The 23,828-nt window shown below is 54.3% G+C and overlaps 3 protein-coding genes and 1 long non-coding RNA gene across 4 annotated transcripts; 2 read left to right on the top strand and 2 right to left on the bottom strand.

Moving 5' to 3' along the window:
- Positions 1–442: 442 nt before the first annotated feature.
- On the bottom strand, positions 443–4,343 carry HOXA10 (homeobox A10). Its single transcript, XM_011972264.1, has 2 exons — positions 3,199–4,343; positions 443–2,022 (listed from the first exon to the last, which is right to left on the bottom strand). Exons 1-2 carry the CDS (start codon positions 4,154–4,156, stop codon positions 1,748–1,750), a joined length of 1,233 nt encoding a protein of 410 aa, XP_011827654.1. The 5' UTR covers positions 4,157–4,343; the 3' UTR covers positions 443–1,747.
- Positions 4,344–12,709: 8,366 nt separating this feature from the next.
- Positions 12,710–15,168, bottom strand: HOXA11 (homeobox A11). Its single transcript, XM_011972261.1, has 2 exons — positions 14,381–15,168; positions 12,710–12,973 (listed from the first exon to the last, which is right to left on the bottom strand). Exons 1-2 carry the CDS (start codon positions 15,081–15,083, stop codon positions 12,741–12,743), a joined length of 936 nt encoding a protein of 311 aa, XP_011827651.1. The 5' UTR covers positions 15,084–15,168; the 3' UTR covers positions 12,710–12,740.
- On the top strand, positions 14,956–16,789 carry LOC105533723. The gene is made up of 2 exons (XR_001005159.1): positions 14,956–16,200; positions 16,627–16,789. It is a non-coding gene; the product is annotated as an uncharacterized LOC105533723 (long non-coding RNA).
- A 966-nt stretch (positions 16,790–17,755) lies between these two features.
- On the top strand, positions 17,756–19,230 carry LOC105533724. Its single transcript, XM_011972262.1, has 2 exons — positions 17,756–17,957; positions 18,538–19,230. The coding sequence occupies exons 1-2, from the start codon at positions 17,867–17,869 to the stop codon at positions 18,786–18,788; spliced, it is 342 nt and encodes a 113-aa protein (XP_011827652.1). The 5' UTR covers positions 17,756–17,866; the 3' UTR covers positions 18,789–19,230.
- The last annotated feature ends 4,598 nt before the right edge of the window (positions 19,231–23,828 follow it).

The following is a 23,828-nucleotide window of genomic DNA, read 5'->3' as shown; positions in this document are numbered from 1 at the left end:
CGGCCCCCATGCCGCCCAGCCCGGGTCCACCTAACGGCTGCCTCCAGCGGCTAGGGATGCGCTGTGGGCCAGGCCTGCTCCCCGATTCAGATTGAGGGTCATCTGAGATTCAGACACCCGCAAAATAACCGGCCTCTGCAAGCCTCCCTGGGGCTCCCGAAAGAAATCCTGTTTGGCTTCCTCTGTCTATGCAGCTCCCCTCTCAACTGAAATCACTGGTCCAAGACAGCCACAATCCAGATATACTAGCAAGCCATAAAACTGAACAAAAGCCGACAAACCTTACGGCACCAGGGCTATAGGGCCCAGACAAATTACGACCGTCTAGGTAATATTTAAATAGATGCCTAAAGTAATTGCAGGGGGCTCGGGTTAGTCCTCCTGTTGTAAAAGTGGTGAACGGGATAAAGTGGAAGGTGAAGATAAGAAGTCAAAAAAGAGGTAAAATTAAAAAGCTTCATTCCACAGCTTTTATTCTATAAGAACATAAACATCGTCTTTTTCCACGCACAGCAGCAATACAATATTAATTTATTCTGATTTAAGATTAGAAGTAAATAGAGCTAGAACTAACATTTATAATAACGATAGAATGCATTTGCTTAAAACAAGATTGGCAATTCTTCATAATAATAGACATTTATACAGATTTGTATTTATAGTTTTTTTCTTTTTCTGCATCTACAGGTTTGACCCTTTTATGCATGTAACTTCACAGTATAAAGGAAATCCAAACAATGTCTCCCTTCTCTAGTTTATTCCGCTTACCCCAGTCCTCCTAGGCTTCTGTGAATTTCAGAAAGCAAAAATAAAAATTAAAAAAACTTTTTGTTCAAGGCGATTTTTAAAAAACAACTTCACAAGATAGGGAGAATTGTGGTGTGCTTGTCGCATGTTACCAGTGGTAACAATTTTAATGACAAAAAATCCACTAATTCCAAATGTATAAACAAAACTACATTATTTATCTACAGCTAGAAGGATATGGAAATTTAGAGGTAAATGAGACATTTTAGTCAAGCAATGTAAGACCTTACAGAAACTGGAAAAGCAGTCCCCTTCTGTTGGTAATTTTTTTTTTCTTTTTAAAGCTGAGATATCTTACAGAGGAAGGAAAAATTACTCTTTTTTACTTTCTTTCTTACTTTTTAAATCAGCCAAAGTCAAGCCCGTTTGCCAACCTGCATGTCCATGCCTGTAAGCCCTTCTCTTGGCCAAGGAAGAAAGGAAGAAAGAAAAAAGAAACTCAGGGGCCTGTATCCCCTGATTAAACACAGCACAGCACTCCAGGCAGACATGCCCGGTGGCGGCTCCTTGCACCATTGACCTCAGGCCAGACACCTCAGCGCCAACAATGGGACCTCGGCCTTCCGGCTAGGTTTGCCCCAGGCTGGGCAGGAAACCAGCTCGGCCGAACACAGGGGCCATTTCAAGCAGTAGGACCCCAAGACAGCAAACCCAGCCCAGTCACGACTTGACACTTAGGACTATATCTATCTCTATAGAATTTTAGCACGATATGGCTTTTTCCCCCAGAAAACAACAAATAAACCAGCACCAAGCAAACACAAAGAAACAAAAAGTCAGAACAAACCAGCCCTGCACAGATGTAACGGCCCAGGAGATGACGAGCGTGGGAGGGAAGAACAGGGCTCCAGCACAGGTGCGAGTTCCTGGGCAGAGGCTGAAGACAGAGGGAAGGGACCAGCGCTCAGGAAGTGAAAAAACCACGTTGCCTGGAGATTCATCAGGAAAAATTAAAATTGGCTGTGAGCTCCCGAATCCGGTTTTCTCGATTCATTTTCTTCAGTTTCATCCTGCGGTTCTGAAACCAGATTTTCACTTGTCTGTCCGTGAGGTGGACGCTGCGGCTAATCTCTAGGCGCCGCTCACGAGTAAGGTACATGTTGAACAGAAACTCCTTCTCCAGCTCCAGTGTCTGGTGCTTCGTGTAGGGGCAGCGCTTCTTCCGACCACTCTTTGCCGTGAGCCAGTTGGCTGCGTTTTCACCTTTGGAATTGCCTGGCATGTAAAAGAATAAAGAGGGGATGATTAAGTCGAGGCCACACGGGCTGCCCGCGGGAGTGAATTGCCTCCGTTTCTCCCATAAGAGAGATGTCCCAAGTCACAGAGAAGAGAGTCGTGCCCCCGTTTTTGGCTTGCTGAGAGCAAGCAGTTCCTCCAAAAGTCATGACAAAAATCGAGTGGGCCTTCAATCTACATGATCCTTCCAATTTACATTTCCCCCACTTTCCCAAACACCTGTTTTAGCATTAAGCCCTAGATGCTTACAGAAGGAAAGGCCTGGGAGGGCAGACTGTACATCTTGAACTTAACGCTTTTCTTTGCTTCTTCCCATATGGCAGACAAATATTTCCTGTAGCCCCCAGGCTAGGAGCGCGGGGTGCTTACTTGGAAGGAGGGCCAGGCAGCTTGGCTGTCTCACCCCAGGGCCCTGATTGCCCAAGACTCGATAAGGGGAGAAAGAAGGGCATCATTGGTCCAATGGGGAAGAGGAGGAGAAACCTATTCGGGGGTCCAGGGCCCTCCCTCAAGTTTCTCCAGGAGCCAGGGGTAGATAGCTGGGCGATTCCGAGGTCCAGGTGAAGCGAAATGTCCCTTCTCTGGCTCTCAGCTCAGGGCCCCCAGCTTCCAGGCTGGATTTGCCTTTTCTTCTTCCCGCAACGAAGATTCCCGCCCCTCAGCAACTTTGAAAAAAGCATGGGGATCGTAAACTCGAACTTCGCCGGTTAATGGGCTTATTTATTGGCGCTGGCGGCTGCTTATTTTGGATGCCTTACAAACATCCGCGCTATCTGCGGCCGAGCTACTTTCCCTCCCTCCCCCTCCCCCCCGCGTGGGCCGCGCCGCGAAGGCTGGGCAGGGACCAGGGCTCTGGGTGCTCCCCGCCACAGGGAAGAGCGCACAGGAGGGGGCCTGCTCGCTGGTGTCCTCGCCCCGAGTCAGGGGAAGCTGAGGCCAGCGCCGAGGACGTCTTGCTGTGGGGCGCTAAGCCGGACATGAATTTTACTGCGTCCCCACGCCCAAATATTAAAAAGCAAGTTCACAAGGTCAGCCTGCCTGCAGCTTGGGCCAAGGCCGGCCGGCTGCTGCGCGGGCTCCTAGTTCTCTAATCCTTCTCCTCCTTGCGTCTGCCTGTCTGCCCGCCTGACTGCAGCCCTCTGCAGCCCTGCTTACCCAGGGAGTCCTTCTCCGGCGAGGCTTTGCTGCTCTCGGAAGGGGCCGGGGAGAGCTCCTCCGCGGCCGATGACGACGCGTGCGCCTCCTCGTCGCCCTGCGAGCCCCCGCCGCTGCCGCAAGCCAGCGTGGGGGGCGGCGGCGAATCGAGGGCTCGCTCCTTCCGGGCCACATCGGCCGAGCCAGAGGCCAGCGCCGGCGGCGGATCGAAGCCTCGCCCCGGCGGCTGCGCGGGGAACGGGCCGGCCCCGAGTTGCTGCGCGCCGCCGCCGCCGCTGCCATAGCCCTTGGCCGTGCCGTAGGCCTGAGAAAGGCGGAAGTAGCCAGGCACTGGCACCCCGCTGGAGGCGCCCAGGGCACAGCCGTCGGGCGGCGGGCCCCGCGGGAAAGGAGCCAGTTCCGCAGCGGTGGCCGAGCCTTTGGGGCATTTGTCCGCCGAGTCGTAGAGGCAGTAGGAGTTCTCTTCTTTGATGTTCTGCGCGAAAGAGCACGAGGTGGCCTGAGGCGGGGGCTGGGGTGGTTGCGGCGGGGGCGGCGGCTGCTGCTGGGGCGGCGGTGGCGGCCCCTCAGGCGGCTCCATCCGGCAAGACCGTGGCGCGTCTAGCCACAGGTCTATGGGCACGGGCCCGTAGCCGTGCACCCCGGAACCTAGACCCCCGCCACCGCCACCGCCGCCTGGCGACGCAGCCTCATTGCGCTTGCCGCCCAGAGCGGGGAAGAGCCCGCAGCTCTGCAGCCCGTAGGGCAGGTCGGCGGCCGGCGGCAGGTAGACCCCGCCGTGGGCGTAGTAACCGCCACCGCCGCCGCCCCCCGCGCCGCCACCACCGCCGCCCGCCTCGCCTCTGCCAGAGTTGATGAGCGAGTCGACCAAAAAAGAGTTCGCGGCGGGGCTCTCCGAGCATGACATTGTTGTGGGATAATTTGGCGAAGGGAGCAGATAGCCCTTTCTGGCTGACATTTCTTGTGCAAAACATGCTGAATACGATTAGCAATCCCCCCGCACCGCGGCGGGCGCCCGCAGCCAATCCCGAGCCAGAGTTTCCGCGCGACCACTCCCAGTTTGGTTTCGTAGGCGCGGGGCCGCTCTCCGAGGGCGCCCTCGAAGCCCGCGATTGATATAAATATGTAATCTGTATTGATGGGCCAGGAGATGCACGCCCGGCACCTTGGCCCGAAGGCCGGGAGCTGTGGGGGCTGCCGCAACGTGGCTGGTGGGGGGCCTGGCCACTGGGCTCGCCCCGCCCCTACCCGGACGTGTGCCCCATACCGGGGTTCGTTTGAAGCGCCCTTGGGCCCCGCACACGAGTGGGGTGTTTATGGCGCGCGCCCAGTCTGCCTTGGGTGCTCACCATCCCTGTCGCAGAAACTGCCACTAGTCCCCGGTGTACTCTGACCACTGGCCATGTCGAGGACTCACTCGCTTCCCATTCAGCTCTGGATCAGGAGCTGGCCCCTTGTCTGAATTCTGCATCCTCAAAATGACCTGGCCCTATGGCTGTCAAAATCCTCAGAGTGTCAGGAGCCCAGAGTGAACTGGAAGCCAACTTTCCCACAGATTTTTCCTCAAAATGCAATGGTTGTTCCCTAGCCCCTAACCCCCAACACTTTTCTCCCCTAGTCCCTTGATCCAGTTAGGATCTTCTTCTGTGGTGTTGTGCTCATCTGGCTTGCCTTCTCTACAGCTCCTGTCAGCGGACTTTGATGGGCTGGCAGGACTGGGGGTGGGAAGCTGCTGCCAACCTTGACGGAAAGACGGCCCCACTCCCACTCCCGAGGCCAGAGCCAGGTCCATGCATCCCCTCATCACGTAGGGAAGACTCTAAGCCCACAGTCATTTCAGGGAAGTAAAATGCTGGCCCTGGGGTCCTTGGCTGGACCAAAGTGAGAGACTTCGAGGGGTGTGCCCGGTGTACACCTCTGCTGCCTTATGTTCCTGCTCTCCTGTTAGCTTTGGCGCTCATATGCTCCTGGAGGCTACAACAAGAACCAGTGTCACTACACTCTTGCCTCTCTGTCCCCTCCCCTCTTCCCCTCCCTCCCATACCCTCAGCTAGGGCAGTCTTTGCTCCTGCAGTGTGTTCATTTTAACGAGGCCCCGGTGAGGAAATCCTTTCCCTGCAAGGCCGGGCTGGGCTCATGGCCCTGTTATAAGAGCATGTGGAGCCCAGGCCCTTTGCTCAGCAGACTCAGGGGCTCTGTTTTAGCCAACTGGAAATGGCCGGCCTGGGGTGCTAGCCCCCAAGTGTGAGCCTCATGCTAGTCTCAGGAAATGCAACCTTTTCCGGGCAGATCCAGTGGAGCCCGGGAGGTCACTGCCTTGCCCCTGGCCTATGGGCTACAGGTCTCCAGGATACTCCAGGCCGCCCGCCCCTCCGGCTCCACTCGGAGCTGGCATTGCTGAACGTCGGCATCCCAGGAAACAGACCGCTCAGGCCGCTGCCTTCGGCTGGGAAAGACTGTTGCCTCCAGGTCATACGCGGCACTTTGTCTCCTTCCTCCCAATGTGAATCCAGCCCAAGGTAGAAGAGGAGCCTGAGAGGACCCTGAAAGCGCACGAGAGAGCTGGCTAGGTAGAGCTCCAGGTCTGGCCTCTGAGATTCAAGCAGCTGTGGTCGCTGCGGGCCATGGCTGCTCCGAGCTCCGGGCCCAGAAGGCTGCGCCACCGCTAACGCGGAGCTCCGGCCACTTCAACCTCGGCGCCCCACGGTGACCGGGCCTTGAGGACTGAGCATCAGGGTGCCGAGGCGGATGGAGAGAAAAAGAGAGAGATAGAAGGAGAGACGGACAGAGGGAGAGAAAAGAGAGAGAGAAACAGGAGGAGAGAAAGCATAAGAAAGCCAGTTCTCTCCAGCCTGACAGGGTCTTGAAGCTGCAGTAGCGGCTTAGAGGAATCAAGACCGAGAGATAACTCTCCTTCGCTCTTCGCATGCTCCTGCGCGCAAGGCCAAGGCAAATTCTCTACCTGCTAGGCCCATGAGGCAGACGAACCTGAATGCAGAAAAGCTTCAGAGCACCGCAGTCAATGGCCCTATCTTTAGCTTTCTGGATCTGCCTGGTCCTTACCCTGCTCACCAGATGGGTGGAACTGGCTGGGACTGTTGCCCTTAGCAATGCCACCTGGAAATGCCACAGAGCTGGGGACTGCCTAGGAAGGAAGCTTTGCTCTTCAGCACTGCCCATGCCTCTCAGAAAAGCTGTGTCATTTGGGAAGTGGGTCACAAGAGCATCGAGGTTTCCTCTTGGATAATGAGCCATAGCAGGTCAGTGGGCCAGGACTTGGGCCTAGAATCATGCCTCTCCAGGCTAAATGCAGAAAGCAGCTTCCCAGGCCAACATCTGGGAAGGTCCAGTATATGTTTGAGATAGTGGAGGCTATACAAATAAAGTAAAATACAATGATCTTAACTTATCTTTCCTAACCTTTTGGGGAGTCAGGACCCTTCTGGAAAATCTAAGTAAGTTTTGACTTATTCTGTGAAAAATGCATATCGGTATATTCCCACAGTTTGACCCATCATTTCGAAGGAGTTCACACACCCCTCAGTCTTTTCCTTAGGTCCTCCAGAGTCCCCCAGTCTCCTGGGACTTGGGGGCCCTGCCAATTTGGCTGGTAAGACAAGCTGGGTGCCCTGCGGCAGACAGCTCAGGTCAGGGCCCTGTAGGGCAGCCAAATGGGCTTCTAGGCTGGATAGAATCCAGGGACCTGCACGTGCCAACCAAGGTTACAAAAGTCAGTTTGTACTGCGTCTGCTACAAAAGGCTGCCTCAGCCGAAGAGTAGAGGAGCTGGAAGGCCTGCTATGGGCCTCGCAGGCCGTGGCATTGGCACTTGGGTCTTCAGTGACCTTTTTGTGGTAAGCCAGATGTGTTTCTTTAGCATGACTTTTCCCCCTTGTAATAAACCAAACGGGATGTTGGGCTTGAGCTCTTTCTTGCTTTTAAAAAGAGTATGTAAGCTTGTGTATGGCAGCCCCTCTCTGGCCCAGGACTGCCTTCCAACTCCCACCAGGGCTTGCTGAGCGGGAAACACAGCGAGACACTGTCCGTGAGCCGGCTGACTGCAGGCGGGCCTGCTGCTGCTGGTTCAAATGAGAGGATACCAACGCAGCAGAAGCTCAAGTTAAACGCCTCCCTGGCCCTCTCGGTTGGTCTCCTAGCCCCCAGCATCCCCGACCGATCCCCAAGGCTCCCACGCTCTCTAGACTTTAACACTGAAGTGTTAGGTTTCTCAATAAAATATTCCAGTTATTGAGCGCTTAGGCTTTCCTGAGATTCCCTACCCCAAGAGATTAAGAAAGAGATTCAATTGTAGTGTGGGTCGGCTTCCAAGCACTTTTCCTCCCTCGTGCTCGTTTGCCTTCTTTCTTTTTTGCCATTCTTCCCAGCTACTAAATTTCTCCCTCTCCCTCAGGGTACCTTTGACCTAAATCTTCAGTGCCTGCTTGCCTCAACCAGGCCTTATGCAGCGGTTACACAGTCACCTCCAGAGCCCATGTTTAATTTAGGAGGAAATACTGCCCATTTCTACCTGGGTAATAGCCCGCCAACCCTATGGGGCCAAAATAAACACCAGGCCCATGGATTAAGGCCTTCGGCAAGGATTAGACTGCAGTTCACTAGGTACTCCTTCTGAGTAGGCCCTTGTAAGCAATGAGAAATAAACTATTATGAAAAACAAGTTCCTAAAGAAAAAATACCCGGTCCTGAGATCGAAACTGCTGGTAAACAATTTGTGTCTGGAGGGCACTCTCAATGCTTTCAAGGCTCTGAATTATCCAGCGGTGGAGTTGGGCTGCAGCACCACAGAAGAAAAATAAAGTCTGCTTTTACATATCTGGCTTTAGCAGAAAAAAATTTAAAAAATCAGAGCTTCTCAGATCCATGCATTTATGCATAGTTAGAAAATTTTTCCACAAGCAATGACGTTCTTTTCTGATTCATCTTTAAGAATGTCAACATTTTCAGGGATATTTGACGCGTCTGTTTTGAATCTATCAGGTGCAGTCTATTACTAAACAACATACTTTTAAAGTTTTTCTAAATCCAACCATTGAGATGGCCCCACCCCTGTTAGGGAAGTGTTGGGGCCTTTTCACACACCCTTTGAATTGCAATATTCTTAGTTTTGTTCATAACAAACCGCCTCTTGCCTTAGAACTGGAGGCAGCTCGGGCATTGTAGGGCCGGCTCCCGCTGCAGAGAGCAGCTCACTGGGTGAGCGCTCATTTCTTGCCTTGTTGCTTTGCTCCGGCATAGTTTGGGAGCCAGCTTTCAGCAAAGACTAACTATGATAGGCAAAATTTACACAACAGGGAGTGCCTACTTTCTCTGGGATTCCCCCCACTCACCATACACTGTATATTTGGGAAAAGAAAAAGATATGGGAAACTAATGGAAAAATAGTATTAAAAAATAAATATAGGAGAAAGAGGGAATTTGAATCGGCCCTCCAAAATGTAAGTGAATTTTTATCATTTAAAATGTGTTTGGTGACAACCCCGATGGAGTGATTGCTCCGTCAAAATTTATCCTTGGCCCCAGCTTTTAAAAAAAAGTGTTAGTATTTACCAATACATTTTTGCATATTTGCAAAATATCTTTTACAAAAGATCTAATTTTCACATGTAAGAAATTGCTGCAAAATCGCGGGATTTATAACAGCGTACTCCAAGTATGCAGTACAGAGACTGGTCTGGCACTCTCAAAAATCACATGCGACTTCTCCGAATTGGCCTTCTTCGGAACAAAGGTTTTCTCCAAGCTACTGGGCAGACCTAGAGATGCACCTAGTGGGAAACCAGTGACCTCCAGGACGTCTGCCCCTGGGAATGTGCTCGCCTTACCGGCCGCAGACTTCTACCACCCCATTGTTTAGAATGGAAACTTTCTGTTTTCCTCAAGCCCCGATCATCTCTCTCTCTCTTTTTTTTCCCCTCCCACAGCCCCCTATCCCAGCACAGCTGGAACCCTTTCGCCTAGATACCTCTCATCCCTAGCCCATTCTATTCTGAATATTTCTACAAAAATCGAACGATTCGCCTTGGGTGAAATGCTAGCGCAAGGAAATAAAATCCTCAACTTTTCTACTTAGGCCTCCCCCTGCTTTCCAACCTTCGGGAGCAATGAGGTGGGGGCTCCCTACCGCATCACCCCACAAACCCAGCCACGTTCCCGAGAACCCTGCTTAGACATCGGCCACCTTCCCACTCGCGCCCCACCAGACTGAAATTGCTAAACTTGTGGCCTCTTACCTTGACACATTTCCGAAATCACTGCCAAGGGGCAGCTGGCTTCTCCGCGCGGCGACGCTCGCGAGGCCTAGCGAATGCGCGTTGCTTTAAATTACAATACTAACCACTTCTTGAGGGTGAGCCCCCTTTTTCTGATACGAAGGGGAGCGGGACAAGTGAAATAATGTACCGTGCTGCTCTTAGTATCAGAAACGAACAAAGGCCAAGAATCACGCTGGGGTTCCCGGCTCCCCGGCGGCTTTGACATTGATCGGAAGTGCGCCATCTCGTGGCGGCTGCGCGCCTACGTTGGGCCGGAGCTCCAGCTCCGAGCCGAGAGAGGGAAACCGGCTTCGGGCAGAGAGCGAGAGAGGAGAGGATGTGCCCAGCCCGCTGCTATTGAGATCTCATTTTTACATCTAAGAAATCGCTGCAAAACCCCAGCCGGGTTTATAGCGGCGCATTCCAAATATGCAAATTCGCCGGCCCCAGACGGGTTTACGACCACATTGTCACAGCCATCGGAGGATGGGCTTTTATAGGGCTCAGAAATCAAACCCGCGCCCGCCCGCCGCCCGCCCGCCGCCCGCCCGCGAGCAGTCCTCCTGACTAGACTCTCTCTAGCAACTTGAGAGACTTTGGTTAATCTTTAACCATCCCAAAGGAAGTCTTTCCCTAAACCCAGGCTTCCCAGCCCGCCCCCTCCCTGCCCCCCAGGAGGGCCCTTGTTCGTCTCTGCGTGTCTGCCTATCAACCTAGACATTCATCTCGGGGTCTGTCCCACTCCCCTTTAGCTTGATTTCCCCAGTCGCGCCAGTTAGACAAACACACAAACAAATAAACAGAGTGGGGTCTGGGGCCTCTCTCCAAATGCGACCCTATCTGCTGCTCTGGCCCTGCCTGGGTGGCTGAAGAGAGGGTGGAGTGGGCAACAAAGGGCTCTGTCCTTTCAGCCCTTCTCCTCAAGGTTATGGGTGATGTCCAATTTTAAGGCAGAAGTTCAAAGGCAGCAAACAAAGAGGAAACCGGCATCCTTTTTTTTTCTTTTTTCCCAAAGGGAAAAAGCAGCCTCAGCTGGGAGCTGGGGAAAAAGCACCCTTAGAGGCTCCTGGGAGTCTGCCCTGCCTTGGAACCCAGACCGGGCTTGATGAAGCCTCCACGGGCCCCCGGACGGTCCCATTGTAGGCCTAGCGGTCCTGAGGTGAGCGAGGGCAGCCTGGGGTCTGACCTGTTGGCCACCTCAGGCCCCAAGGCCCTCTCCAGGGCTGAGGTCAGTCTGAGGGGATAAAGTCCATTATTCCAGGCCCTGAGATACCCCATCCCCAGGTCCCCACTTCCCACAAGGACATAGCCAACCACCTTGGCTTCCTAAGCCTGGCTTCTATTGTAGCCAATTCCTGACTTAGTCACCTTCTCACCCTTTCAGGGGCCGGATAACTTGCCCCTCAACTAGGTAGGGCGTTTTTTTTGGGGGGGTGGGGGAGGGGGGCAGACATTTGGCAGTAAAAGGCGATCAGGGAGAGGAATGTCACACCAGGATACTCCAATTTCCACCGTCTTTATTTTCCTTGTGCCCAGTTGCCTGTATACATGCTGCAACACACACGGTGGGTAAGAACCAGAATTGAGGACAGGCCAACACTCCCAGTACAAATGGAGCCAATAGACATTTCTTAATACAGGGAGGCAAAGGAGATTCAATGGGAGGGTGCCTGGCTTTCCCAGATGAGATCCCCAGTCTGGGCAGGCTGACTGCCTCTGAGCATTTCCCTAACACTTTCCAAATGTTGCAAGAGATTAAAAAGACCATTCTCAATACCTTTTCCACCCCCTCCAACACCCCAAAGGAAATCAACTAATGGCAAAAAAGAGAAAGAAAGAAAGAAAGAAAGAAAGAAAGAAAGAAAGAAAGAAAGAAAGAAAGAAAGAAAGAAAGAAAGAGAAAGAAAGGAAGGAAGGAAGGAAGGAAGGAAGGAAGGAAGGAAGGAAGGAAGGAAAACAAAATTGGTTATGGTTTCTTTATTTACAAGTTTTTTGAACACCATCCCTGTATGAAGCATACATTCAAATATTCTTAGCAGTGAGCGAGTTTAACCATGGAACACTGTAAACAGATAGAGCCTTTAAATATTTTCATCATCTCTTTTCCCCTCTACATTGCATCTTTTAAAATTCGCTTTGGTTCCTTCAGGGAAATATATATATATAATATAATATTTATCTTTTAAAATAATTCCACCTCACTCTCAGGCTCTTGGAAGGTCACCAGAAGCTTCCAAGCTCAGTTCAGGAGCCAATGAGGGTAGAGTGTGGTGCTGGAACCCGGTGTTTTGGGGGACTCAAGGCCCTCATAGCCAAAGCTGGAGACCTGCTGGCCAGGCCTGCTGCTCCGCAGCCAGACACTGAGCAAATCCAAGCTTCATTACATGTGGTGGAGAGTTTGCCAAATTGCCGCACTCCACAGCCATTTCCTGCAGAGATCTCAGGGGCCAGTGGCCTGGCCGCAGCTTCTTGGCTTTTCCATATCTCCCACCTCAGGGAACAGTCCACTCTGCGACGAGGCTTTGGGCCTGAGTGGTAGGCTGAAACCAAGACCCTCATTTGGTAGAAAGAAAAGCCAGGTGGGCTGTAGGAGGCGGTGGCTAGGAACTCAGGGCTGGATAAGTGTAGTGGGTGGCTAGGAGGAGTGGAAAGACACTGACGCCACCTGGAATCACAGATTTCTTTTCCCACAAGGATTTGCAGCCCTCTTCCACCTCATAGCCACCTCTAAGTCCAGCCGCCGCCGTTCACATTGGCTTTGGAAAGCAGCCTCATTCTGGGCACCTAGTAATCCTACCCCTTCCTCCTGCCCCTGTCCCCAAGCTGAACTGGTCTTGGAGAGCACACAGCTTTTTGACTCAGGGGTCCTGGGGGTGGGTAGGCTCCCAGTAGAGGGAGGATGTGGAGGGGTTAGCCTCCAGGGGGTCTGGCAGGGGGCCCAGTCCCCAGTGGAGACCACACCCAGCCCGCAGCTCTGCAGGCTCCAAGAGTGAACCACCAGGGGTCCCAAACCTGTCATTCTAGCTGATACACAGCTCTCAGAATCCAATGATTATTAGGAATCTTAACCACTGAGATCTTAAGAGATCCCAGAGAGTCCCAAGAGATCCCAAGAGAGTCCCAGGCCGCCTCGTGTGGGGCTATCTCCATGCATCCCTCTCTTGCACACCTCTTTTCAAAAGTCACCATGTGGCTTGACCTTGTCAAGGGCAAAATCTGCATATTATCTCATGTGTATGAAGCCCCCCACCCAATTCCAGCCGCTGGAGCCTTAGAGGAGTGGATTCGCTGAGTAGTACTGTAAACGGTCTCTGTTAATTTTTTTTTCCTTCATTCTCCTGTTCTGAAACCAGATTTTGACTTGACGATCAGTGAGGTTGAGCATGCGGGACAGTTGCAGGCGCTTCTCTTTGTTGATGTAGACGCTGAAGAAGAACTCTCGCTCCAGCTCTCGGATCTGGTACTTTGTATAGGGGCAGCGCTTTTTGCGGGTGCGTTGGCCACCTGTGAAGGGAGAAAAGGCAGGGGGTGAGTCCGGTGTGGGGCTGCAATCCACCCCAGAGCCCATAGCTGAGGAGAAGGGCTGCCACAGGGACTGGTGGTCCAGCCCAAGCCCCGTCAAAGTCTCCCCAGGCCCCTGCCTTTAACTCTATGACTGCATGCTTGGAACCGTCGCAGTTGGAGGCTCAGCCACAGATAAAAGCCAGCTCCCTAGATAGGCCCCCGGGGAAGCTGCTCCCGCTGCCCCCAGAACAGAAAGGAGGGCTTCGCACAGCAACAGGCGAGTTTGCGCTGCCTAAGCCTCTTTGAAAGCAGCCGAGTGGGGGTTGCCGGCTGCCTCTAGCCGGCCAGACTAAACAAACAGCCGCCTGCGGACATTTCACCTTCCAGCACCTGGGCTGCCCCTTCCCAAGGCAGTAAAGGCGGCTCCAGTCCCAATCTTTCCAGGCTGCGGCCAAGACTGGGCAGTCGTTAACATCTGCGGCGGCTGCCGGGTCTTTGTCAGCCTGAGTCCTGGCCACCAGCTCCTGCCTCCCCAGCCAGCCTCCCGGCTCCCCCGAGGTGGGGAGGTGGCAGCGGAAGCCCCCTACCCCAGGCCTTCGCTGAGCACCACGGACACACGGTCACCCTGCACACGGCAGAGCAGTGGCGCTATCTTAGGTAGGGTGAAGGCAAAGGGGGCTTCCCGAAGCTGCGGGCAGGCTCTACTTGATCCCCCTTAAAAAAAAAAAAAAAAAAAAAAAAGACCCACAAGACAAGAAAAAAAATCGCTTTTGACAGATTGAATAACAATTGTGAATAACATGCAGTTGGGCAGAAGGAGGCACGTAATTGCCACCACGCCAGAGGAAAATGGCTTCCTTTGGACAAAAAGGCCAACTTTGGGTTAATTTGTTTCTTTTAATATATTGCTGGAGCTAAGCGGGCTACTTTATCTGTTAAACGCGCTCCTAGCGCCGTCGTTAAACAGCGACGCCTTTGAATCCCGGCCGGACTGGAGTCCCGGCGCAACACATGGCTTTTATAAAAATCTCCGGATTACCTTGCTATCAAAGGCTCCCGAAGCCCTTGCAGGGGGAATTTACAGGCGCCCACCTCTGGCTCCCCAGCCCGGAGCTGGCCCCGAGCGGGGTCGAGCTGCCGGGCTTGGGAGCTGAGAAGGGAAAAAAGCGAAAAGAGGAGTTGTTTTTTTTTTTTGCAGACATGCCTTGGCCGGTGGGTATTTCACGGCCAATTTCAGCACTCGCCACGTGATCCCGCCTTTTATAACAAAGTTTTGTTGGGGGAAACCTAAAGGCCCTTCATAAACCTTATATGCTTATAAAACAGCATATAAAAATTTAACAGCGGTGCTGCGCTAGATTTCCAACTCCCCTTTCATAAAGCGCAGGGCGCTGCCTTTATACGTACTGGAGCCGCCGGCCTTGTCCTCAGTGTGGCCGGAAGACGACTCTGGGCTGCTGCTGCTCTCGGGGCGCCGCCGCCGCTCTTTCTCCTCCGCCGCCGCCGCCGTCTCCCGGCAGCCGCCGCCGCCGCTGTCCGAACTTGAAGTTGCCGGCGCGCCCGTGGCTGCCGCCGCCGCGGAGGTCGCCGTGGCCGCCGGGGGCCCCTTCTCGGCGCTCTTGTCCCCGGGGTAGTCGGAGGAGGCGAGGTTTTCCGGGGTGCCGTAGGCTGTCTCGAAAAACTGGTCGAAAGCCTGTGGCAGGACGCCGTTCCTGCCCACGGTGCTATAGAAATTGGACGAGACGGCGGGGGTGGGGTGGTGGTAGACGTTGGCGGAGCTCTTGGCCAGCACGTCGCCAGGCACGCCGGCCGCGCTGGGCGCCTGCAGGCAGTCTCTGTGCACGAGCTCCTCCGCGGAGTAGCAGTGGGCCAGATTGCCGCGGGGGTGCCATTTAGTGGCGGGCTCAATGGCGTACTCTCTGAAGGTCACTTCGCGCACGGGTTGGACCTGGGGCAGGTTGGAGGAGTAGGAGTATGTCATTGGGCGCGAAGACGGGGTCTGGGGCAGAAAAGAAGGGAGGCTGGAGAAATCTGGACCCGAGACGTAGTAAGTACAACTTGGCAAATACATGTTAGAGGAGCAGGGACCACGCTCATCAAAATCCATCATTGGGCTACCTTGGGCTCTCCGCAGTAGCCGAGCTTAACATGATTCTCCACTGCAGCTGCCTCTTTGAAGCGGATCCGTGAAGTAGAAATTTGGAGACGTAAGCTGACGTGGAAATCTATCCCCATCCTTAGCAGGGAGGTGCTGGTCATGTGACCCGATGTTGAAATTGACAAGCTGCGAGCTAGTCCGGGCCTTTTTTTCCCCCTCCTTTCCTTTTTTTTTTTTTTCCTCCCCTCCCCTCCCTCCCGGCTTCCTTTCTTTGTAGCCACCTCAGGGGAAGCAACAGATCGTCACTCGGTGTTCTCACCGAAAGCACGTAATCGCCGGTGTAACTCATGTTCGCTGGGGGCCTCCCGGCGCGCGGAGAGGCTGGGGTGCGCCCTCATGCAGCATGCTTGTGCTCAATTGCAGGGTCCTGGTTCTCGAGTGTGCAGAGGGCGGTGAGAGCTCAACTCTCGTGCCCACCTCCCACCCGCAGCTCTCCGGGTGGGTGAGGGGTGCCCTGGACTGGGGATAGCCAGGTGGGAGCCCGTCGCTGTGTGGCTTGTGGTCTCGGAGTCTGTTCTCCTGGAGGCTCGCATTTGCACCCCGTTCTTCGCAGTCCCCCTCCCATAGACTTGCTCTGGGAAGCGCCTCTGCCTCCGACCCTAGCCGGCACCCCTTCGGGGCCAGAGTTTGAAGCCGTGGATGTGCCTGCCTCGTGGCTTGTCCGATTTGCACGGTGACTTGATTACACTCTCTCATTCATGGTCACTTCCGAAGCGCTTTAGTGCCTTCCGTCCCTAAACCGCCCACAGCCAGAACGGCTTCTCCCCGCGGTTTGTCACTGATCCGCAGGGCCCAGAAGGGCCTTCGTCTTACCCGGGATCCACCTCTCCCCTCATCTTCCCTGCCTGCCTCCTCATCCCACCTTCTGTCCTTGGAGAAACCCCCTCCTCCTCGCTGCCTGCCGGGCTTCGGAGTGACTCGGCAGAGACAGAGGTACAGGGGCTGCCCCGCTGCTCACCGGTCCACCCATCTGCCTGGTCTTCTGGAGCTGAGGACGCGGGAAACCATGCAATTGAGGCAACCCTTGGGCTGCTTTAGAGGCGCTGACATCCGAGGAGCCTTCTCCTGGGTATGCTGCATCTTCGTGGGGGGCCCACCAGGCTGCTTGCAGAGCTCCAGGGGTGTGGGGAGAATGGGGGTGGAAAGGACGGGCTGAGGGCCAAGGAGAGGTGGCTGAGAAAGGGGTAACTCGCCTACTCTCCTGCTCTCCTTCTCTCTTTCCTTGCAATGTGTGAGAGTGAAAGCAAGGGATGTGCAGGGCTAAAACTCAGAGAGCTCTGTGCCTTTCCTACTATTCATTCCACAGAAGGAATACAATGCCAGAGAAAGGAGAGGTGCTTCCCCAACTCCCTGCACCTGGGAAGACAGGGATGCCTTTAAAAGGCTAGGTTTGTGCTAAGAATAAAGAGAGACCATAGCAATACTCTGAGTCTAGCTTTCTTGAGAAGAGGAAAAAAATAAATTAAGAAGGCAAAATATGTTCCACAACCTGCAGGATTGAAGGAGCAATGTTTGGAGGAAGCGAAAGAAGGGAGAGGACACAGAGCAGCCAGGCAGGGCCAGGAGCTGAGAGGGGCCCAGACCTGAGGCCTCCCAACAACTCTCTTCTTGCAAGGATCTGGAGTGTTGCTGAAGGAAAATAAAAGATATATAAAAAGATAACCTTTTGCTTTTCCCTCTCCAGGAAATAGCCAAAGGTATTTACATATTTTGGGGAAGATTTAGAGTATAAACTCTAAGATCTTTGGTATATAAGTGTCATCATCGATTTATTTATTTATTGCTGAGCTGACTGTAACTGACTCAATAACAAATCTAATCATGTATTGCACTGGAAAAGAAATATTCTCATTATGTATTTTCTCCAAATAATGGCCTACCATTGCATTTGAATACCTGCTGTAAATATCAATAATATCGAGTAATTACTCTGTAGTCGAGTAAACTAATTTACTAGCATTAATGTTTCTGTGGCTTTCCACCTCCCCCCACCACCACCTTTACAAGGATTGCTTATCACAAATCAAGCTACTTGGACACATTGGTTTAATGAACTCTTTATTCAAGATTTGCTACAAGAACTTTCATGTCCCTTGAATCCCTGAGAACTGAATTTGAAATTATTTGTGCATCTTCAGCTTGACATATTTGTCCACTGTGGCTTGTCCAGAGGGCAGCAGTGCTGTGAGTGAGAAGTTCCAATGGGAAGGAAGGTTATTGGAGAAGAGTAGCTTCAGACCTCCTAAAGCTGGGATGCACATTTACAGAATTGCCCTGCGGCGAAAAAACTTCTATTTCCAGCAGTGACCAACAAGGCTAAATATTTGTTTCTCCACAGCATCTCTTTTTTAGAGACAGAATATAAAAGACAGAAGGAGAGGTTTCAAACAAAGGTATTCCAGCTGTTCCCTGGCTTGATTTTGGCTATCCCAAACTCTCTCTCTGCAGCCCACCCAGTCCTCACCACCCCTACCTTCGAACAAAAGGAATGCATGAAGGGTTTCAGTGACTTTGCCATAACAAAGGCGCCACCATTGCGGGGCTCGCCCCGCCCCTGGGTGAAGGCAAACAAATTCTTGCACTTGTATTAGGGCTTTTAAGACCATAATTGAACCCGGGGGCGTCTAGGAAAACCGAAAACAGTTCTAGACAGACCTGCGGTTTTATAGCAGTTTTGGCAGTCAACTTCAGCTTGTGCCTGAACAGACGGGGCTGTGGTGGCCCGCCAGCGGGGGATGCCAGGCCACCTCCCCCAGCGGCACGCAGCCCCTCTCTTAATTAGATCGGTTTTCCCCTGGTGTCAGGGAGAGCGGTCCCGGCAGAAAGGTCGGTATGGGGGTGTGCGCTGTTCCGCATAACCATTGCCTCCCATGTCCTCCTGGAGAGCCAGACCGAGAGGGTGCTGGCAGGGCTGGATCCCATGGGTGTCCGCAGGAGACAAAGGCGAATTCCGGATAAAAGGCTGGGGGTGAAAAAGGCGCTCCGGGAGCGGCTGGCAGGGCATTTCGGCAGGCTGCACCGAAGCCGGGTGCCCGGAGGGACTTGCAGCCTGGAAGTGGGTGTGTGGGGGCGCTGCCGTGAAGATGGATGAGGGAAAAGGCTTTTGATATCAGCAGAAGGGAAAAAGCCTGAAGTGACCGAACGCTTTTAGTTGCCCAGCAGGAATAGGAGAAGGGTACTCAGGTCCCCAAGACTGCGCAATGTCCCAGTTTTGCCCGCTCCTGCCCTCGTGTGCGGAATACGCTGGCGGTGTGAATGTGAAGGTTTCTCCAGGCAGGCGGCTGGGGTGAGGGGTGGGCGCAGCTCTGAGGATCAGACCAAATTCAGGGGAAGAAGGGAAGGCAGACCTTCAGGTCCTTGGTTTTGACTTTGCTCTGATCCTATGATTGACTCTTCCGCTTTGCAGGAGGTCCAACAGCCGAGCGTAACCCACTGGGCTCTGGGAAAGACCCGACTGAGGCTAAAGCCGCCCCGGAAGGCCAAGTCCGAGTTCCATTTCTTGAAGAGGCCGGCGCGGGTAAGGCTGTGACATTGGCCCTGGCGACTGGCTTCCCAGGAGCTGTTCTTTCTCAGGAGCTCCAGAGCTCGCGCCATCTCCAGAAAACTGTTCAGGGTGTATTTCCTTTTATCGTCAACCCAGAGCCCCACCGCGGCTAATGCAAGAGGCCAAAAAATGTTTGGAGGAAGAAAAACAAAGGCAGGAAGTGGCGGCGGCCTGACGGTGCGTGTGTGTCTGCAGAGAAGGGAGGGAGCCCGGTTCAGTCTCTTCTTGTTTTTCCAAATTTCAAGGTCCAGGCAGCCCTCTGCAAGGCCGGGCCCCATCGCTCCCCGCACAGCATTTGGAGGTGGCCACCCGGAGAGGAGAAGGCCGACGCCCGCGCCAGGCTTGTCAGGCGGAAACGGCTAACAAGGAGATTTGGTCAGCAAAACAGACCGAGCCTTTCCGAGGCTTCGTCTGATTTGGCCCGAAAGGTTGGGGAGGGGGGGCTTGCACAGCGCCTCCGGGACCCTCCTCTCTGGGGACGACCATCCCTGAGCCTTACGCTTCGTTCCACCGCCTTTGCAGGCGGAATATCGAAATAAAGTGGGTCCAGGCGCCTCTGCCGCCTCCGCTTCTTCTTGCAGCCGGAGGGGTCCGGGAGGCAGCGGGAGGGCGCCGGCGGGCAGTGCCCAGGCGGGGTGGCCTTGAAGCCGTCGGTGCGCACCGGGCAATGCGAGGCCTTGTTACCGTGGTTGTTGTGCTGGGGGCGTTTCCAGCACAGTCATTCAAGGGATGTGAGCTGCAAGGATCGTCACTTGACAGGCAGCTTAACACCCTCTCACTCCAAGGGAGGATAGAGCTGGGTGGCCGGGAGCACCTCCACACTCCAGGCTTCTCAGCTCCAACTGACAAAGCTGCTGGGCCACCCTCTTCTCTCCTTGGGGCTAGCTTGGGAGGCAGCAGCTGCTCCTTGTCCCAGAAATCTGAGAATGCGAAGTCCCCAGTACTTGCACATGCAGGCCTTTGAATGCCCAGCATTTGTCCACAGTCTCAATGTCAATGCCAAGCTGCCCCAGTCACCACTGTCCTTCTCAAGGGGGTCCTGTCCCCCTACAGTTCCTGATCCTGCTCCTGTCCCCCCTAAAGTTCCTGTCTCCTGCCCTGCCTCCTTCCAGCCATTCTCACCTGCTGGGACTCTTCCCTACCTTTTTTGATGCCTCTCCTAGACTGAGCAAGGGCTGAGGTGCCACTGGAGGGCACCCAATACTCAGGTGCAGAGCAGAGGGGCTGTTAGGTCCCTGACTCTCCCCCAACTTCGGGCCTCCACCAGAGCCTGAACTAAGTCTTCCACCTCCTTCTTTGGAATACTCCACCCCAAGGCCCCACCAAATCCGGCTTATCTCCCTTCCTCTCCCCTCCCTTCTCTAGCCTCCTTTCTTCCCCAACACTTCCTCCTTTTCTGCAGACCCAGCTGCTGCTTTTCTAGGCTGGGCAACCCAGATGGGATAGGCCTGGCAGGGGTGAGGACCCACTTGACAGACTGAATCTCACTCCCAGATGGCTACAGTTAAGTTTCTCTCTTGTTGGATTGCTTAGGGCACCATCAATATTTGCCTCCTCCTGCTTGCCTAAGCCCTTACTTTCCTCTGTCCACAAATGTCGCACTGTTTCTAGAAAGCTACACAGAAGAGTATTTCAACCCTGGTGATCATACTGCACACAGGTGCAAGAACTGGCCGGGAGGCCCTGGGTAGAAATGGCAACAGAGCTCTTCTCCTCCATTTCAGGAATATCTCCTTCCAAATAGAAGGGTTCCTGTGGGCACGTTTGTTTTCCATGGTGAGCTGGGGAGGTGAGTTGCCCAGGAAGGCCCAGGAGATCTCCCAGTATTTGTTCTCAGGGCATGGCTTATTGCCAGATCATTGCCAATCCATCACATTTTCCAGGCGCTGCACAAAGGCAGCACTGAGGCTTCGATAAAAAATCAAGAGATCACCTCTGTCACTACCAGGTGGAGGCAGGGGTTAATTTGTCCCTTTGCTGAGACACCCACCCTCCCCCAAGGTCTCCTACACTTCCTAAAAGCTCAGAAATAGGTAGTGCCCTGAAGTTGACCTCATAATTCTGTTTGGTCTGACTGGCAGTTTCAGTCATCCTTCAAAGCCCCTAAATATCTGAAAAGGCCCATACCCTTCCCCTGGCCACTGCAGAGTGGGGCACAGGGCTCAGCTGAGGGTCTCAAGTACCCAAGCAATCTGGTTATCATTTACATTAGTGGATCCCAAACTGAAGGGAGAAGAGAAGATTTACTTCCTTTATTAACTATTTTTATTTTTATTGTTGCCAATTATTAGACTTCTTTTTCCTATAGAGTGGGAACAAATGGGGTGGGGGAGACTTTGAAGGGCGAAGCCCTAGTTCTCAGGATCTGCCTTCCATTCCCCGTGCAGCTTTGGCCCAAACGGGTTTCCCAGCAGAGTGTGTCTGAGATAAAGAAGATAAAAGGGGGTGGCTCAACCCGAAGGTTGGCTCTGGTCCTTGGGCCTCGGTCCCCACAGCCGTAGCTCACAGGAAGCCCGCATGCCACAAAGCTCCAACTGCTTCCTAGGGCAGCTCCATTTCCACTCAGTGCTCGTGGTGGCTCACATTCCAGGCTTGAGAAGAACCATCACCCCATCCAGCCCTCCTCCCCTACACACCCTGCCAGGCATTTCTGCTACCCATTCACAGACAATTGTTTCTGCTATATATGCCCCCACAGCCCAGCCCATCCGTGTAGCCCTAGGGGTACAACTCAGATTTTTCGCTTCCGCGAAAAGAAATCCCTTGCACGTCCTCTTTGGTTCACCTGGAGAGACAGGCTCAGCGGCAGATCAGGCTTAAGCTAACTGTTTACCGCAGGGCCTGATGCTCTGACCTGTTGGAGGCAGGCTATGGGCAGGAGGTAGGGGGCTCTCTCCCTCGCAGAGTGCAGAGAAGGATTCTTGGGGGCTGGGAGTCAAGGGTTTTTACCTTGGAAGATTGCGCCTCACATCTCAGTGTGGATTTTAGGCAGGAGAAGAGCATCAAGGGTCTCACCAAAGGCCTGCCACGCACTCCGGAGGGGCCTGGACTCAGGGACCCCAGGAGAGGCTCTCCAGCAGGGTCTTGGCTCCCCTATCCTCTTCCCCGCCAAGTTGGCCCTGCTCGGCCCTATGTTCCTACCAGGACCCAGAACTCCGATCCAGCCACGTCCTCTCCCCTGGGCTTGCAGGCGCTCCCTCTAGCCCCTGCTAGGCCTCAGCGGGCTCCGAAGTCTGCTGGACTGGGGCAAATGCCGCTCTTCTGGGACGGGGACACAGCCTGGGCCACCCGTGGCTACCAGGACTCCTTTCCAACAAGGCTGGGAATGGGAGAGTTGGAAATCAAGAAAGAACCTCTGCCTCCAGTGCACGAGCCCAGAGCCCAGGCTACCAGAACCCGCTTGCAGCAAGCTAACTGCACGTCCTGTGCCTTCTTGAGACCGCAGCAGCGACCGGCCCTGACCATGGAGGCGGCCGTGGCGCGGAGGACTTGACCTTTACGGCGAGAGAGAAGGGCGCTCGCTGAGCGGCGGGGAGGGGGACTCTGCTCTCTCCAGCCTCCTCCACCCAATAGCAGTCCGCTCGACCCACGCCTGCTGCGCGCTCACCCCCTTTCCCCCTCCATTTTGTGCAGAGTCCGCAGACCCGAGGCCGGAAACAAAGCCCCCAGCCCTGCTCTCACCACCCTTCTTGCAAGCGGCTGTTGCCAACCCCCCCAGGCCAGAGGCTCAGAGCTAACGCCAAGCTCCTTAAGGCCCTCTCTCCAGGGCCCTCTTCTCTCGCCTGACCCCAGCCTCCCTCAGCCAGCGCCTGGGTACCACTCTGGGTGCCAACCGGGACCTGCCGGTGCCACGGTCCCATGCGCGGGGTCCCAACCTCGGGCTGCGGGCGGCGCCGGGGCCTACAGCCCAGCGGCACGGAGCGTGGTAGAGGCGCGGGGCGCAGCGGAGCCCGAGGCTGCCTCCCGCCCGGGCGGCCGGCGCGGCCGGTGGGGTGCACAGCGTGGCCTCGCGTGCCCGGCTTGCTCTCCGCTCCCTCGGATCGCTCCCTCCCTCGGCTCCGGGTTCAGAAAGCGGAAGTATTTGGTAGAGAAAAACACGGTTTCTTTTCAGCTCGTCTCAAAATCCCTTTTAGAGAAAATGCTCCTGTCAAGTTTTATTTCCCGTTGCAAACCACCTTCCACGCTGCCAAGAATTAAGACCGGGAGAGATTAAATACCGGATTATTCTCTTGGGGAGGGCGGGGCGGGGCGGGGAAGTGGGCACCCGCACCAAACATTCCTTGAAGTCGGCTTGTGCTGATCCAGCCGCGCCCGGGGAGTCCCGCGAAGGCCCGCGCGGCCTGCGGTGACGTCAGCCTGCACTTGCGGGGCCACTCACCCGCACAGACCCGGCCCTCGCGGTTCCGCGCTGGGACCTCAGCCCGCCGTCCTACCGCAGCCCCGACCGGCCCGCGTGCCGTCTGAGGGAGGCCGGCTTTCCACCGGCCTGAGCCTCCATTTTGAGTAGGGGGTTCTTGTAGAAGCGTGGAGGGTTTGGGGCCGCGCCTCAGTCCCCGAGGGGCGCGACATCAGGTAGCTCTCGGAGTTCACACCCCAGTACCTGGGGGAGGTCCTATGTCGCCGCACAACCGCCCTCAGAGGTTTGGAAATCTCTGAGACCCGTTGTAATTATTTCTGCCGGGTGGATCCGGCTCTTCAGCGCCACGAGAGCCGGGCAGAAATGAAATCAACTGTGGCAAGGCCTTGGCTGCTTTCATGGAGGAATTTTTCTGCGCCAGTGTCTTTTTTTCTTCCCTTTAAAATAAAATTAAAAATAGCAAGCACTATTCAGGCATTCATCAGAGATAGGTAGATGCACAAGGATTGAGTGGGCATTTTCATAAAGAATGAGGCCGGCTGTTTTTACGGACCCGGCGGCCTAGCAGATGAAAACTTAATTAGCGTGCCTGTCCTAAAACCTAGGCATAAATCTCCCTCTGCCTTTTGGATAACTCTACATCTTCGCTTATGAGAAACGGGATGTGAGCAACTCGCTGCACATTTCTCTGATTCTCCAGTTCTTGGTCGGCTGACATGCATTCGATCAAGTTTAAAGGAATGCGCATAAATCAGCAAGCCCCTACCGTCTCCTTGGGAGAGGTCCGCAAATCCAG

This window comes from Mandrillus leucophaeus, unplaced genomic scaffold (assembly GCF_000951045.1).
Source record: "Mandrillus leucophaeus isolate KB7577 unplaced genomic scaffold, Mleu.le_1.0 Scaffold128, whole genome shotgun sequence".
NCBI lineage: Eukaryota > Metazoa > Chordata > Mammalia > Primates > Cercopithecidae > Mandrillus > Mandrillus leucophaeus.
The sequence above is the reverse complement of the archived record's forward strand: the minus strand, read 5'-3'. Positions and strand labels throughout refer to the sequence as shown.